The sequence below is a fragment of the Sinocyclocheilus anshuiensis genome, unplaced genomic scaffold (assembly GCF_001515605.1).
Source record: "Sinocyclocheilus anshuiensis isolate Anshui unplaced genomic scaffold, SAMN03320099.WGS_v1.1 scaffold735, whole genome shotgun sequence".
Lineage (NCBI taxonomy): Eukaryota > Metazoa > Chordata > Actinopteri > Cypriniformes > Cyprinidae > Sinocyclocheilus > Sinocyclocheilus anshuiensis.
In genome coordinates, this window is record NW_015548245.1 from 1,744,239 (window position 1) to 1,759,747 (window position 15,509).

The window sequence follows — 15,509 nt, forward strand, 5'->3', positions numbered from 1 at the left end:
CAAGTAAGTACCATTTTGATTAGCCGTCGTACCTACAATGACTGTGCACTGTGTAAACAATGAGTGATGTATACATGTATACGCACCGGATGCCGTGCGCGCGCGCTCAAAGCAGTTGGACATTTTTGGGTGAACTATCCCTTTAAAGGAACGTACCTCTGTTATGAAAGCCTTTTTCGATGTAGAATCTAGGAAAGAAAAAGAACAGTGAATATTCACAACAATATCTGAATAAAAGTATCAGATAATAAATGTCAAAAAATTTCAATAATTATCGATACCGAATGATATGAAACATTATATCATTGATACATTTTTTAGCTATATCGCCCAGCCCTAATTGTGAAATATTATTACAATTTAAAATGACTGATTTCTATTTTAAAATATTTTAAAATATAATTTATCCATCGTTCAGCCCTAGTACGCGCTCTGGCGTAGTTTATGTTAATGGGTGTGTTGATATCCAGCCGAAGAGCAATCAACCATAACTTCAGGCGAGCAGGCTCCGAAGTTGGGAATACGTGGAAAGTCACCACTCCCGAATGAGTTCGCGCGAGAGATAAGCGCAAGTAAGTACCATTTTGATTAGCCGTCGTACCTACAATGACTGTGCACTGTGTAAACAATGAGTGATGTATACATGTATACGCACCGGATGCCGTGCGCGCGCGCTCAAAGCAGTTGGACATTTTTGGGTGAACTATCCCTTTAAAGGAACGTACCTCTGTTATGAAAGCCTTTTTCGATGTAGAATCTAGGAAAGAAAAAGAACAGTGAATATTCACAACAATATCTGAATAAAAGTATCAGATAATAAATGTCAAAAAATTTCAATAATTATCGATACCGAATGATATGAAACATTATATCATTGATACATTTTTTAGCTATATCGCCCAGCCCTAATTGTGAAATATTATTACAATTTAAAATGACTGATTTCTATTTTAAAATATTTTAAAATATAATTTATCCCCGTGATGCAAAGCATCATTACTCCAGTCTTCAGTGTCACATGATCCTTCAGAAATCATGCTAATATGATGTTTTGGTGTTCAAGAAACATTTATTATTATATTCAGTGTTGAAAACAGCAGCTTTTTCAGGATAATTTGATAAATAAAAAGTAAATTTATTTGAAATAGAATAATCTTTCATGTAAATGTTTTTTATTGTGGCTTTTAGTCAATTTATTAAGTGTTTTTTTAGTTAAAAGTATTAATTACTTTTTTTTTTTTTAACTCACTGTCCCCAAACTTTTAAACAGTAGTATATATCAGTGACATATCTGCAAACTTTAAAAAAATAATGTATATATTTTAATTTTTTTAGACAAGATACTATAAAATTGATTTTAATATTTATAAATGTATATACTGTACATTTATTATAAAATTTTAAATTGACTATAAATTGGTTATCGGCCATAACTGATTAATTATTATTGGCTTATCAGTATTGGCCATGCCATAATTCTGAACATAGGAATACCCTAGACAAGGGGAGCTGAACTAAATAAAATAGAAAGATTAATGTTTTTTTTATCGTAATTGCCTTATTAATCTTGTGCCGTTTGAATGTGACAGCACCCAGAGTAACTTTTTCCTCTCTTGAATTTTTAATCTCTCAATCAATGTGTCTGGCTTTGCCATTGCAAATACGCTTGGCCGCACTTAGCATGCTTAGTTTGTTTCTCTAATTGCATTAGCTTTGACTGTTTCCAAACAAGTGTCAGCATGATTTTCTTCTATCTCCTGGGATTGTCTGCCCTGAGTTCGCAAGCTCGGCTTTCCCAGCCAGTCATGTGAAACCCGTTGAAGTCTGTCTTTGCGGCCAGATAACTCACACTCATTTGGCTCTTCCTAACATAGTCGCCCGACAAGACCTTCACTCATAGATGAAAGACTGAGATAGACAAAGAGCAAACGAGGACAAAATGATACAACTCAAGTTTAACATCGGACCACATAAAGCAAACAGTAACAAAGATAGTTGACGAAAACCGGCATGTTTGTTAAACTCCTCTAAATCGGTTAAATAGCAATCCCTCTTTACTTGATTATACGCATGAATTCCTACAAAATGAGTTCCAGATAATTTCGCTCACACTGCTCTAGACTTGTGCTGGTATTCGGTAATGCGATATATCACGGTAATGAATATGCACAATATTGTTATTGTGGGCACTTCTAAATACCGTGAATAATTATATATTACAAATTATTCAGAATTTAGAATGCATTTTAAGAATACTTTTCCCATCAACTGGTCAAAATGCACTACACCGCTGTATGCTGCGTGAAAGACGCGTGCGCACTCACGGATGAGAAGCACATGGCGGAAACATGTGAGAGACGTCTGGATGAAAGCGCACTTTCACTCTCTGACAGCAGATGGCACTAAACTGCAGAAATAATAATAATAATAATAATTCATTTAAATGCAGCAGTTACCCCGGAAATCCTGTAAACAAAGCAGCTGCACTACTTTCTGTGTCTGAATCGTGTTTAAATTATTTAAACAGCCATTGTTAATGCATTAACTAAGGTTAACTAATGAGGTCTTATTGTAAAGTGATACCTATTGGTCTTTATAGTTCTTTTGCACTTTAATCTGTGTAAAACTTATAACTTTATACATTTTTCTGTATTGCTTTATTGCATTTAAATGTTCAGTTATTTTTGTTATAAGAAAAAAGTTAATAAACCTGTTATACTGTATTATGACAGCACTTTTTAAACTAAATTTCAATATCGTGATAATACCGTATACCGTGAGAAAAGCATTAGCAATTCGCAACATGAAAATTTGATACCGGCATATCCCTACACTGCTCCAAGAACATCAGGAGCCCCAAGCTGATGAAATCTGCAGCTTTTCCCTCATGAAAGCTCATGAGGAAGAGTGGCAGAGTGGATTTCCAGCATTTCCACGTTCCTGGATGACTTCCATGCGCTCCCGCTCACCGTGACACGTCAGAATGTGAGCGGTGTCCTTAAGTAACTCTTGAGGAGAACATGGGAAACCCCTGATGGTGATCCATACCACGCCGCAAGCCTGAGGACTTTTTTCCCCCTCACATCATGTATGTTTCCTTCTCTTCCCACTCCATGAAAAGACATCTCAGTAGCCTCTAGCGGACAACAGAAGTGCGGTGCGAGAGATCAGAGAAGATTAGAGGAACCGCGTGAGGCATCTGTCAGGGTCTCGCGCCGCAGGCCGCCCTGCTGTGGCAACAATCTCACAGGCTGAGGTCACAAAATAATCTCCTTAGCTTTTGTAATTCACACCATCTGCAAGCCTCTGATGTGATTATCAGACGGGCACTTTTTGTCCTGATCTGAAACTTTAGTTCGTTTAGCTCGGTTGGTTTTGGAGGCCAAAAGGATTTTCTTCCTCCTTGAAGGAATTCCCCCTTCTCGTCCAGTGATGACTATTTCCTTCCTATTTTTTGTGTTTACTGCTAAATAACAAATCAGTTTATTGAAATACAATGTCTTTAAGTGGTTTTGGAGACCAGATCGAAGAACTTTCTTCCTTCTTCTTTCTTCCCGTGCCTGATGACTTTTTCGTTTTATTTTTCATGTTTAGTCCTAAATAACAAATCCATTTATTAAAATATGACACGTTTAGATGGTTTTGCAGGCCAAACCAAAGCTTTTTGTCGATCTTTTCGTCTCCCCCAAAGATGACTTTTTCGTCCTATTTTTAGTGTTTAGTCAATCAGTTAAAATCAAGGTCAAATCAAATAGCTTTCTTCCTTCTTAAAGAAATTCCCCCTTCTTGTCACACACAAAAAAAAAATTTTTTTTTTAAAATCATATTAACGAATATATTTATTGAAATATAATGCGTTTTGAAGGTCAAACCGAAGGATTTTCTACCTTCTTAAATGAATTCCCCCAATTTTGTCTCCGCCTCTGATGACATTTTTGTCCTGTTTTTAGTGTTTCCTCCTAAACAACGAATCCATTTATTGAAATACGATGCGTTTACCCTTCTTGTCACACACAAAAAAAAATTTTTTTTTTTTAAATCATATTAACGAATATATTTATTGAAATATAATGCGTTTTGAAGGTCAAACAGAAGGATTTTCTACCTTCTTAAATGAATTCCCCCAATTTTGTCTCCGCCTCTGATGACATTTTTGTCCTGTTTTTAGTGTTTCCTCCTAAACAACGAATCCATTTATTGAAATACGATGCGTTTAGATGGTTTTGGAGGCCAAACCGAAGGATTTACATCATTCTTGAAGGAATTCCCCCTTTTCGTCTCCACCACTTATGATTTTTTTGCCCTATTTTTAGTTTCCTCCTAAAGAACAAATGAATTTATTGAAATACAATGCGTTTAGATGCAACACATCAGGTTTGCGTCATTACTAGTCACAAGGCAGAAATTCTTCTCTGTTAATGCTTTTTAGAAAGGTTAAATAAATAGTTTGTCGCGTACCTTTAATACTTCCTTCTCGTTTCAATTCAACTTCCCAGTTTTATTGCCTTCAGTAGTTCTTTCATTTGTTTGTTTGTTTTTTTCCTATTATCTGGATGTTATGTGAAATAAAACCAGTGTGCTCTTCATTCCAATGAAAATCTCTATCCTGGGTGCTTTCTCATCTTTTTTTCCCTGTCTTCCAGTAAAGATAATTGTGCTTTACAGGAAGAGGACATTTGGGAACTCAATAGTAATCAGTATTGATTGTCCTTTGTGGCAGGGGGTTAGAAAGATGGACACCTCCTCTTACTGAGATGCATTGACTGCCCAGGCATTCGATGGCGTAAGAAATATGGATGAGAGATTAAGTGTTTTGTTTTTTTTAAAGACAACATGAAATTAAAATAATCTAGTTTACTTGCTTAAATCCCTGGTCTTTTTTTCAGTACATGCTATTGTAGAGAAAAAAAAAATTCATTCATAATCCTAGACCTTTCTTTTCAACTGACATCATAAAGACTGCGCAGGTAGGCATAATTAATATTAACCATTAATATTAAACATTTCTGTGACCTTTTCTGTCATTGTGTTCACATTTACCGTTATATGGCACATTTTTTTTGTGCATGAAATCCAGCCACTTAAATCAAATGAAAATATTTATCCACTATGAACAGGGCTTCACCTTGTGAATGAATGTATTTCATATATAAGGTATTTTTAACTGTTCTCTGGCATATTATCAACTTCCTAACGAGAAACACAAGTTGTTTTGTGCTTCACGCTTCAGAGAATGTCCCTTGCTTAATAATCGTTGTCCCTTCACGTGATACCAAGGTGTTTGTTCTCTTAATTTGAACTGCTCTGTGGCTCAAAATGTCTCAATTTTGTATCCTCACAAGGAACTCTATTCAGTTATTATCCTTTTGAGCCGTCACACAAGTCTCAGGTGGCATAGTCAATAAAAGCCTTCATAGGATTTTGTGTGAAACTTTACACTCCTCTAGTTGATGATAATAGATCTATTCAGAGTGTCTGGAGAGCAGGATTGGATTATTTTTTGGTGTATTTCATCTAAAAATAACAATTTTGCCATGTATATTCACCCTCATGTTGTTCCAGATGACATTTTGTGTCATTTGAGTTTACAGATTTTTTCCCCATTCGAGGGTATTTCTCACTGATGAATGTGACGTTTTAACTCTGACAGCTTAGCTGCTTCTTCATGCACGCTCACTGGTTTTTCCACCGTTATGAATGTCCTGTGTCTCTTGTGTTTGTGTACTCAGGTCATGGTGAGAAGACATTGACCGGATCGCTCAGGTTTACACAGTGTGGGCTTCGTCCGTCGTGTACAAGACTGCGGTCTGATGCCATCGCTCTCCATTCCGCCTGCCATGGACGGGCACAGCTTTTCGCATTTAGACGGACATCAGAAGGATGCCGGGGGGTTTATCCTGGCACCCCCTATGGTAACTATCTCAAATTTACCTCTCATTTAGCATCATGTCTTAGCATCTATAAGTGGAACGTTTTTGGTCACACCAATTAAAAAACGTTTGAACCTACAACCTTTCAGTTGCTAGCCTATATTGTTAACCACAATGCCTTTGGTATAGAGTTACATTTGTTATCACAGGGATATAAGCATATTTGGTATAAAAGCACATTTGCTGTGACAAGACACAATGCTAAGCTATTGTACCTAGTGAACACTCTTTTATTTGTCATAATGTAGTCATAATGTTCGTTACTGGTTTCCTTTTTCAAAAACTCTGGTCATTCACTCTGATATCTGGCAAAACCTCAAGACTTTGGTGTGTGTGGGTGACAGAATGACGTCTTTGTGGTCACAGAGTCATTTTAACAGTTGGTAGACGCAATTCCTGATAAGCCATGCAGCTTTTTCTCACCGTTTTGTGCAAATACTGTTATCGTGTATCTTCTATTGTGACAGTGTTCAATAAAATTCAAAGAATAAGATGGTTTAAAATGGAAAAAGGAAGTGTAGGGTAAATATTTGGGCAGTTTTGGAGTACAGTGATGTCATCACAAGTGTAAATAGCACTTGTGCAAATGAAGAGGGTTTCCTGTAGACACAAATTTTGGATATAGACAGAATGACTCGCTATTTTTATGTATGCTATACTCAGCTCCGCTCAAAGTTGTAATGTTTATAAATTTTATTTTTGTTTTAGTTCCTATTTTATTTTCAATGTGTCATTCCCACTTAGTTTAGTTTTTACTTTGTGATTAATAGTTTTTAATTACTAGTTTAAAAAAAACGTTTTTGTGTGTGTAAGTGTGTGTATATATATATATATATATACATATATATATATATGATTCTTTTAATTTTTGTATTAAAATATTTAGATTTATATTATAAATGTTTATATAAATATTTACATTTTATTTCTTTTGTTTCTATTTTATTTTCAATGTCTTGAAAGTGATTGTTATTTTTATTTGTTATTTGTAGTTTTTGTAGTCAATTTCCTTTGTTTTAATATTATGTGCCAAAAAAAAACTATTTATAAATATATTTAATGCATACAATGCATTAAATGCATAAATGCATATAATGCATTTAATATTACATTTTCATAACAGCCATTTATTGGTTATCGGACATATATAATAGTTTTATCTACTTTTTTTCTGTCTTTTTTTTTTCTATTTTTAGCTTATCACATCAGCCAGAATTTTAATAGCGGTACATCTCTACCTAACACCCAGAACCTTTGCCTCCAAACATTTCACTTCCTCTATTTCAGAGCTACGTGTTTGCCAACAATCCTTGGAGCTTCCCCCATCAGACCTACAGCTTGCCCTGTCCCGTGCAATCTGAAAACCAGTAAGTACCCAAACTTCTGTCTAATCATGATATCTGATGCGGAGGTTTGGCTTGAAGTGTTTTCCAAAACTAGAGGAAACCTAAAAGAAGTCAGAATGAAACCAAAACTGACCTTTTTTTTTACTTAACACGTGTTATCATGCGTGTTATTCCACAGAAAAAACATGTTTGTCTTCATAATCTTCCATCAAAATCTAAAATGACTTTCGTTTTTGGTTGCTTATATTTTGGTATGTCCAGTTTTTTACTATCCTATCAATGCCTGATGTATAAAATTTGTATTCCGTTTCATTCATGCATCAGTGCATCAGAAGTAAAATGGCTTTTTAAACACCATTCAATGTTTATTTTAAGAAAAGCATGTTGCCATTGTATTATGTTGGCCATTTCCACAGGGGAAACCCTTTTGCAAGTTGGGACAGTGGTTTTCTTAGTTATTTGATGATAAAAGACTGTATTGTGTTTGGTACTTTGATACAGGATGTCACAACAAGTCCCTTCATATCTTCATGAACCGATAAGGCGCAAGCAAAAACATCCCTGAACTTGACGTGATATATGATATGTACTTTATCACCTGGCTTGGTCTGCAACTTTAGTCGACTTGGTGAAGCCCTTGGCACTCCGTAATGATTTTTCCTAAACATCTGCTTTGTTGTGCAAATGACTGACTCAGCGGCTTTTTTGTTAAAAAAAGATGGCATAGAAAATCTTTAAAAGGATAGTTCACCCAAAAATGAAAATTTGATTATCATTTAGTCTCGTAAACTCTGACATTTTGTGTCTATACAATGAAAGTCAATGGGGTCCAAACAGTGTTGTTTATGGACCCCATTGAATTTCATTGTGTGTACAAAAAAATTTTGAAACTATCTTCTTATGTTACTTTCTTTATCAAAATATCCGACAAACAGCTTTAAGAATGTATGCGTCACACATACTTATGAAACGATGTGTATTCATTCAGGAATCGTTGCTATGCCTGATCATTTCACGTTGTCTTGTGATCAGGTGTCATCAGAGGTCATGTGAACGAACGGGTGTTTTGTTTACAGAGACTGTGGGAAGTCCTCTCTGTATATTTATAGTACACAGTAGCGATTTATTGTAGCAATATGGCACAGGGAAAGGAGGTGGATGAGATATATGTGTGCAAAGGTCAATGATTTTGAAAATGCTGAAATAAGGGTCTCGGTTTTAGAAAGAATAACAGATTGTGGTTTATGCTATAGCGTCAGTGCTACATCCTGTCCACCCACTCCTTGGTGGAAAAACATCTCAATGCATTCACAGAATTTCAGCGCTAACAATGTGAAAACCTTTAATGGTGCTTTGACATTAATTAAAAAATATATATTTTACATCAGTTTATGCAGACAGACTAGGAAAATACCAACTTCACGGTTATTAGTATACTTGGTATTACATTCTTCCACAGCAATACACCAGACACCAGTTTTCCCACTTGAATGAGTCATAGCTAAACGGATGATTCAAACCTTACAAATGTTGTTCATTTAGACAATATTATTGTTATTTTATATTCTTAAATTGAAGTAAATATATTAGTAGTAGTAGTAGGTAAATTATTATATAAAATGATAAAATTTTAATAAATCAATAAATCAAGCAATTATATTATTATTAATTAAATATTATTATTATTATTAACAAAAATTATTTGTATATTTGTAATATTAGTATTTATATCATATTTTGAATTAGTAGGAATTATAACAGTTATAATTAATAATAATAGAAAATAAAGAATAATTAATAACAATACAATAATTCTGATTATTATTGTTACTACTATTATATATTAATAATTATATTACTGTTATCATATGTTGTTAATATCAAGTAATTGTAATATTAACAAATAAAAATTATTAATTACAACATTACAATAATAACATTTATTATTATGTTTTAATATTTAATACTTAAAATATTATTATTGTTAATACTAATAATAACTTTAAAAAGATAGACAATAACTACAGTATTTGTAATTCCTAATATTATTAATACTAATACTAATATTATTAATACAATAATAACTATAATTAACAATATTATTATTTATTATTATTAATAGTAATTGCTATTAATTAAAGGCACAATATGTAAGATTTTTTTATTAAAATATCCAAAAACCACTAGAACAGTGTTATATATTTTGCTGACTTTTGTACTTATATTCGAAGAATGTTTAAATCCAGAGAAAAAACAAATTTAACTAGTGACAGGGACCGTGTCCATAGTGTCATTGTGTCACCTGCCAGTGACGTCATAACCCCTCGATTTCCGGTTTTGTTTTGTAGAAAACATGGAAATAAAGTGGTCGACTGTGGCGTAATAAAAGCTCCGCTGCTTTCGAGCCGTGTGTGCCTTTAATAAGTATATTACCAAATGAAATAATTAATGATAATAACAAGAACAACAATAATAATAATAAATATTAATAAATAATAAATAAACAAATATTATTATTATTATTAGTAGTAGTAGTAGTAGTAATAGTAGTAGTATTAATACTAACAATAAAAACTATAATTAACAATATTTTTGTTTATTATTAATAATTGATTATTATTAATAGTAATTGCTATCAATTAATAATTATATTACCAAATAAAAATAATGCTAATAACAAGAACAACAGTAGTAATAACAATAATAATGATCATATAATAACAATAATAATCTTTGTAAAATGGCTCAGCTTCTTAAATATCTGAATGTACACTCTTAACATCAGTCAATCATGCAGTATATTATGATAATTAAGCACTATTTAATGATAGAACTAAAAAAAATGTGATTAGTGATTAGAATTAAAACTTGGTAACCATGTATGAATGCATATTTGTCATTTTAACTGAACTTAGGACTGGTGGTGCTTAAAGGAACACTCCACTATTTTTGAAAATAGGCTCATTTTACAACTCCCCTAGAGTTAAACAGTTGAGTTTTACCGTTTTCGAATCCATTCAGCCGATCTCCGGGTCTGGCAGTAGCACTTTTAGCTGAAGCTTAGCATAGATAATTGAATCTGATTAGACCGTTAGCATCTCACTCAAAAATGACCAAAGAGTTTCTATATTTTTCCTATTTAAAACTTTTAAAAAAAAGGAAGCCGATATAATTTTATTTATTTTAATTTATATTTAAGAATTTTGAAATTATTTGAAAATGGATTAAAAATAATTGTGTAAAATAAACATACGTATACTTTAGAAGACAAAGCATTTTTCACAAATCGGCCAAACAGAAAAACTTATCAGCTGATGCCGATATTTGAAAAATGCCAAATATCGGCCGATATATCGTCGACCGCTAATAGTGTCCCCATCGCTATACTGGGGCATTAATACCCACACAGACCCCCTGCTGGTCTCACTAACACCTCTTCCAGCAGCAACCTAGTTTTCCCAGGAGGTCTCCCATCCAGGTACTGACCAGACTAAACCCTACTTAGCTTCAGTGGGCAACCAGTCTTGGGCTACAGGGTGATATGGCTGTTGCCATTTTTGGCTGTTTTGCCATTTAATTTGTTGTTAAACTCTCTTCTGTTAATGGTTGTTGTTTTACTTGTTTGGAATGTTTAAGTCTGGTTGTGTTGGGTGTTTATATTATTTAATTTGATTGTTACAAACTTTTAATTTTTTTTCCCCAGTTGGTATGCCCTGTAGGAAGGGCTTCAGCCTAGGCCTGGGCGATAAAACGGTATCGGTATTTATCGACGGTACACCTTCATCGGTAACGATAGAAAAAAATGTTCAATATAGCGCACGATATAGGCACGTGCTATGAGTGACGCAGACAGCCCACGAACACATGCTGAAATGAGTGCTGTGCCTGCCTGTGATGAGGAGATTGTGAATAAAGGATGAATATTAGTCAAATTTAAAATAAAAATGTTTTTATTTGAATGCAAAAACGGTGCAATCGAATGTTATGTGTGCGTCCGGGAGCCTTGTCAGTGGCGCACGAGATGCGGTTATAATGATGTAAGTGACGTTGTCGCATTTTAATGTTTTGTTAGTCTAGCCCACGAGATGCGTGCTGCTGCGTTATGCATTCAAAATATTAGAGAAATATAGTAGCTCAATGCGGAGAAGGTCTTAATAATTAGGTTAAAACCGAAACCAAGCCATTCACACAGAACGCATATTCAGCGCATTTTTTAGATAGAAAAATGTGACTGTTGCACTCGCGTCTCACACAAGAGATGTAGCCATGCAAAGTAAAAAAAAAAAGTTTAAACTTTTAGGAAACATTGCAAATTTGTGAAGGTTTATTCCATTTCACTGCGTCTCTTATGTTTTTAAATGCAATCTGTGTGAATGGCGCTCTTTGTATTAAGCAATGCATGATGCTGTCTTGTTCATAATTGTTTATGCAATTTACGAAATTATATTTGATTTATATATGTTAATTTAGACGTTATGCAAGTTTTTTATAGACCGTTGTTATTTCATTGCACCCTCCTGTGGCCTCGGGAGACAAGACAAATGTTTCCTTAAGACTTATTTAATCTGCATATAAAACATAAGAAAGGAGATATTTGTTTAAATTTTATTTTGTGTTTGACTTAATACAAAACAAAAAAATATTTGTTGTCTTAATAAATTGGGTAAACTAAAAATACAGTGGTTACATTTTTTTTTTTTAATTCTATTGCTCTTTGTTTTAAAAAGGGTTATAAAAATGTCAATAATTATCGATACCGAACGATATGAAACATTATATCGTTGATACATTTTTTAGCTATATCGCCCAGCCCTACTTCAGCCTATAAATAGGCTTGCTGGCTGAAAAGAAGTCAGTTATTTTTCTGATTGTGGATTGAGCAGTGTTGCACCCTTGGGCCATTTGGTTTAGCCAAATTAGCACATTGTTGCTGTTTTGTTTTCTTTTTGTACAGTTTTTATTTATTTTTGTTTCCTCATGCACTGTAAATATTTTTCCACCTTCCAATAAAACACCATTTTTTGGGGGGGATTATTGCACCAACATTTTGTACAGGGCGTCATTTCCTTTTCCACTCCAACTGGTTGGCCCCCTTACAATTTGTCTTAAATATAAATAATATATGTTGATTCTGACACAAAAACAAAAACAGTTTGAATCAGTGATAGTGTCATCCAGATATGCAGGAATGTCACCGGTACAGTAGAAAAAAAAATAGTTCTGGTGCCATATTTAATTGAACACAATGAAAACAAGCATGGAAAGAGAGGCATACAGTCTGTTCAACATGTCATAATGTGTACCTGGGTGTTGAATGTTCAGCCGATAAAGGTGTCTAGACGTGGCTTGTGAGTGTTGTTTACCGCCACGCTCTGTCTGAAAGCAATAAAATGGTCAGACAAAAAACAGGTTGTTTCAAGAGACAATATACTTTATTAGTATTTATTTACTAGCCTAAAAATTATTTTATAGTCCATTTTCCTGCACCTTTCGCTTCATATACAAGTGAGGGATGAGATTACACAAGGCAGAGATGGGGCGTTATGGGATGGGTTCAGTGTTCCAGAGGTTAGTGCCGAGTGAATTGTATTGTGGAATGTGCTTGAATCAATGTGCCAAACCTGCGGTACAATATCAGAAGAAGGGGATTTCCATATAACCTCCGAGTCTGAGGATATTTAAATATGCACAATTTTATTTGAAGAACACAAATGCACTGTTATGCAGCTATAATATTTTCTTAATATTTACTTTATTAATAAATATCCCTGTTCTTATAGTGTCATGTTAAGAGTGTCATGTGCAAATTCGTTTTTATTAATCTTTTATAAAAATACAACAAATTTGACCTGAAACTATTTTTATCTGTTGAGTCCATATGAGTAAAGAAAAAAAGAATATAAACCATAAATATCATAGACTAGTGTGTTTCCATACAATCCAGTCTTGATAAAATCTTGCATGTATTATTTCCATATGATATTATTAATATTCAATTTCATTTTTTTCAGATTTGCCATACAGATTAATAATAAAACTGTACTAATAGTATTAGTAATTTTTACCATATTGTCTTGGTTTAGTAATAATGCATACACTACTGTTCAAACATTTTTTGTTTTTTTTAAGAAGTTTCAAATACAAATACAGTAAAAAATAATATTATGAAATAGTATTACAATTTAAAATGACTTTTCTATGTGAATATATTTTAAAATGTAATTTATTTCTGTAATGCTAAGCTGAATTTTTAGCATCATTACTCCAGTCTTCAGTGTCACATGAAACTTCAGAAATCATTTAAACAGTTGTGAATGATGTTTAATTTATTTTGTGGAAAATGTGATTTAAAAAAAAAAGATAAATAGAACAGCGTTTATTTTGAAATAGAAATCTTTGTAACATTATAAATGTGCTTACTGTGATTTTTTTTATTCATTTAATGCATCCTTGCTAAAATTATAAATCTAAACAGACCACAAACTTTTGAACGGTAGTGTATATGCTTTATTGTATATTTTTAGAATTTAGTGCAATTTTTAAAATAATATTTATTTACATGAAAGTCACATGCTCAGTGGCAGCTTGCTGTCAAAGCAGTTCAACTGTATCATCCTAACTAGCAACACGACAAAAATATCCACCTCGGTGTGAAACTTCCTGAAATGTATTGCGGTGATTTCCCACAATGTAAAGTGAAGTGAAAGAAAGTGAACTGAAAGTAAGCATCACATGACTCGTAAGGTACTTAATGAATGAATGTCACACGACGGGAGGCCATCAGTGGAGGCCCTTTTGTATAGTTATACACATTTGTGAACTTTCTAGAATTACATTTAAAGGTGGCATACCATGAAAATCTGACTTTTCCAGGTTTTAAGTGCTATAATCAGTAGGGCTGTGTATCACCAGCAAAGTCACGATACGATGCGTATCACGATACTTAGGCCACGATACGATACCTCAGTATTTCACCTCAGCAGAATTTGGTAAAACAGCTGTTTATTAAACGCTGTATACTATAGTGCCATTTCTAACTATTGGCAGAGCAGGCAGTTGACCTCTGCATTATGAAGGGCCTCCAAAACTGTACCACAGTACAATATAGGTAATGGCATATGTTTCATGTTTACATTGGGCACTCCCCACCAGGTACAATATTCTGATTGTTTGCATCTTGTTTTTAAGCCCATAAATAATAAAGTACTCATTCTAATAAATTTATATTGTAATGTACTCATTCTAATATATTAAAAAATCATCTTAACATTGCTGGTAGGTTATCATTGCACAAATTAACACTCTCTACGTTTAAAAAATAAATACAAAAATTAGAAGAGTTCTAAACTAATGCGCTGCCTTCTGTATCTAACACACACACACACGCTCAGTCACTCACACAGATCACGTTGCGGCCGCACTCAGACATTCAGGAACAAACTTTTTAGCACTGCCCCGCACTTTTATCAACTAAATAGCTTAATCGCTCAAGAGCTACATTATCTTTCTTAACAAGGAGCTGGTAACATCATTGTTTTTAAAGGAATTAAAGCCACAGCTTCACTGTTAATAGAGAAACACAGAAAAACGGTGGTAATTCATACTTACACAGCCTCTCTCTCTCATAAATGAACACTTGATGAATTACACTTTTCTGAGAATAGAATATTGAAGTGGAAATCGCTAAACTGCAAGCTAACCGGTGTTTTCAGAAAGCAAGCGCGTTTATCAACAGTGGAGAGAGCGCGTACACATGGTTGCCAAGTTGACAAAGATAAGTAGCACACTTAGCAGATATTTCCGTATTGCGCAAGTGGGAAGCTCCGTTTCAGGGATTACGTCTCTTTATATCAGGCAACCCAGTTGTGTTCTTCTGCAGCCAGATTAAACCTTGTTGTAGCCATTATATTATGCTCTATTCATTATTTTTTTAGAAACCTCGCACTTTTATACTCCACTTTAAACTGTGTTTTTGTATTCAAATTAGAGGCTGACATTTTTCAGGAATCCCGCGGGATGGGAAACAAAATCACTATTAATCACGTGATTGGGACGGGACAGGAAAAAATGTCAGCGGGAGTGGGCGGGACCGGGAATTGTAATAACACTATGATACCCAACTTTATACACAAATATACCTTTTATATAAATAAAATGTTCAGAAATTGGCAGTTTATGTTAACTAATGAATTAACTAATGTTAACTAATGAAGCCCTAATGTACCTAATGTAA

At 33.8% G+C, this 15,509-nt stretch overlaps 1 protein-coding gene across 1 annotated transcript in view; it reads left to right on the forward strand.

The window, feature by feature from the left end:
* Positions 1 to 15,509, forward strand: part of LOC107655177 (protein strawberry notch homolog 2-like) — a 59,288-nt gene that overhangs the window by 9,306 nt on the left and 34,473 nt on the right. The window contains exons 2-3 of the mRNA XM_016442599.1: positions 5,730 to 5,912; positions 7,218 to 7,297. Coding sequence (XP_016298085.1) covers positions 5,811 to 5,912; positions 7,218 to 7,297 — 182 coding nt within the window. The 5' untranslated portion in view covers positions 5,730 to 5,810. The remainder of the gene's footprint in view (positions 1 to 5,729; positions 5,913 to 7,217; positions 7,298 to 15,509) is intronic.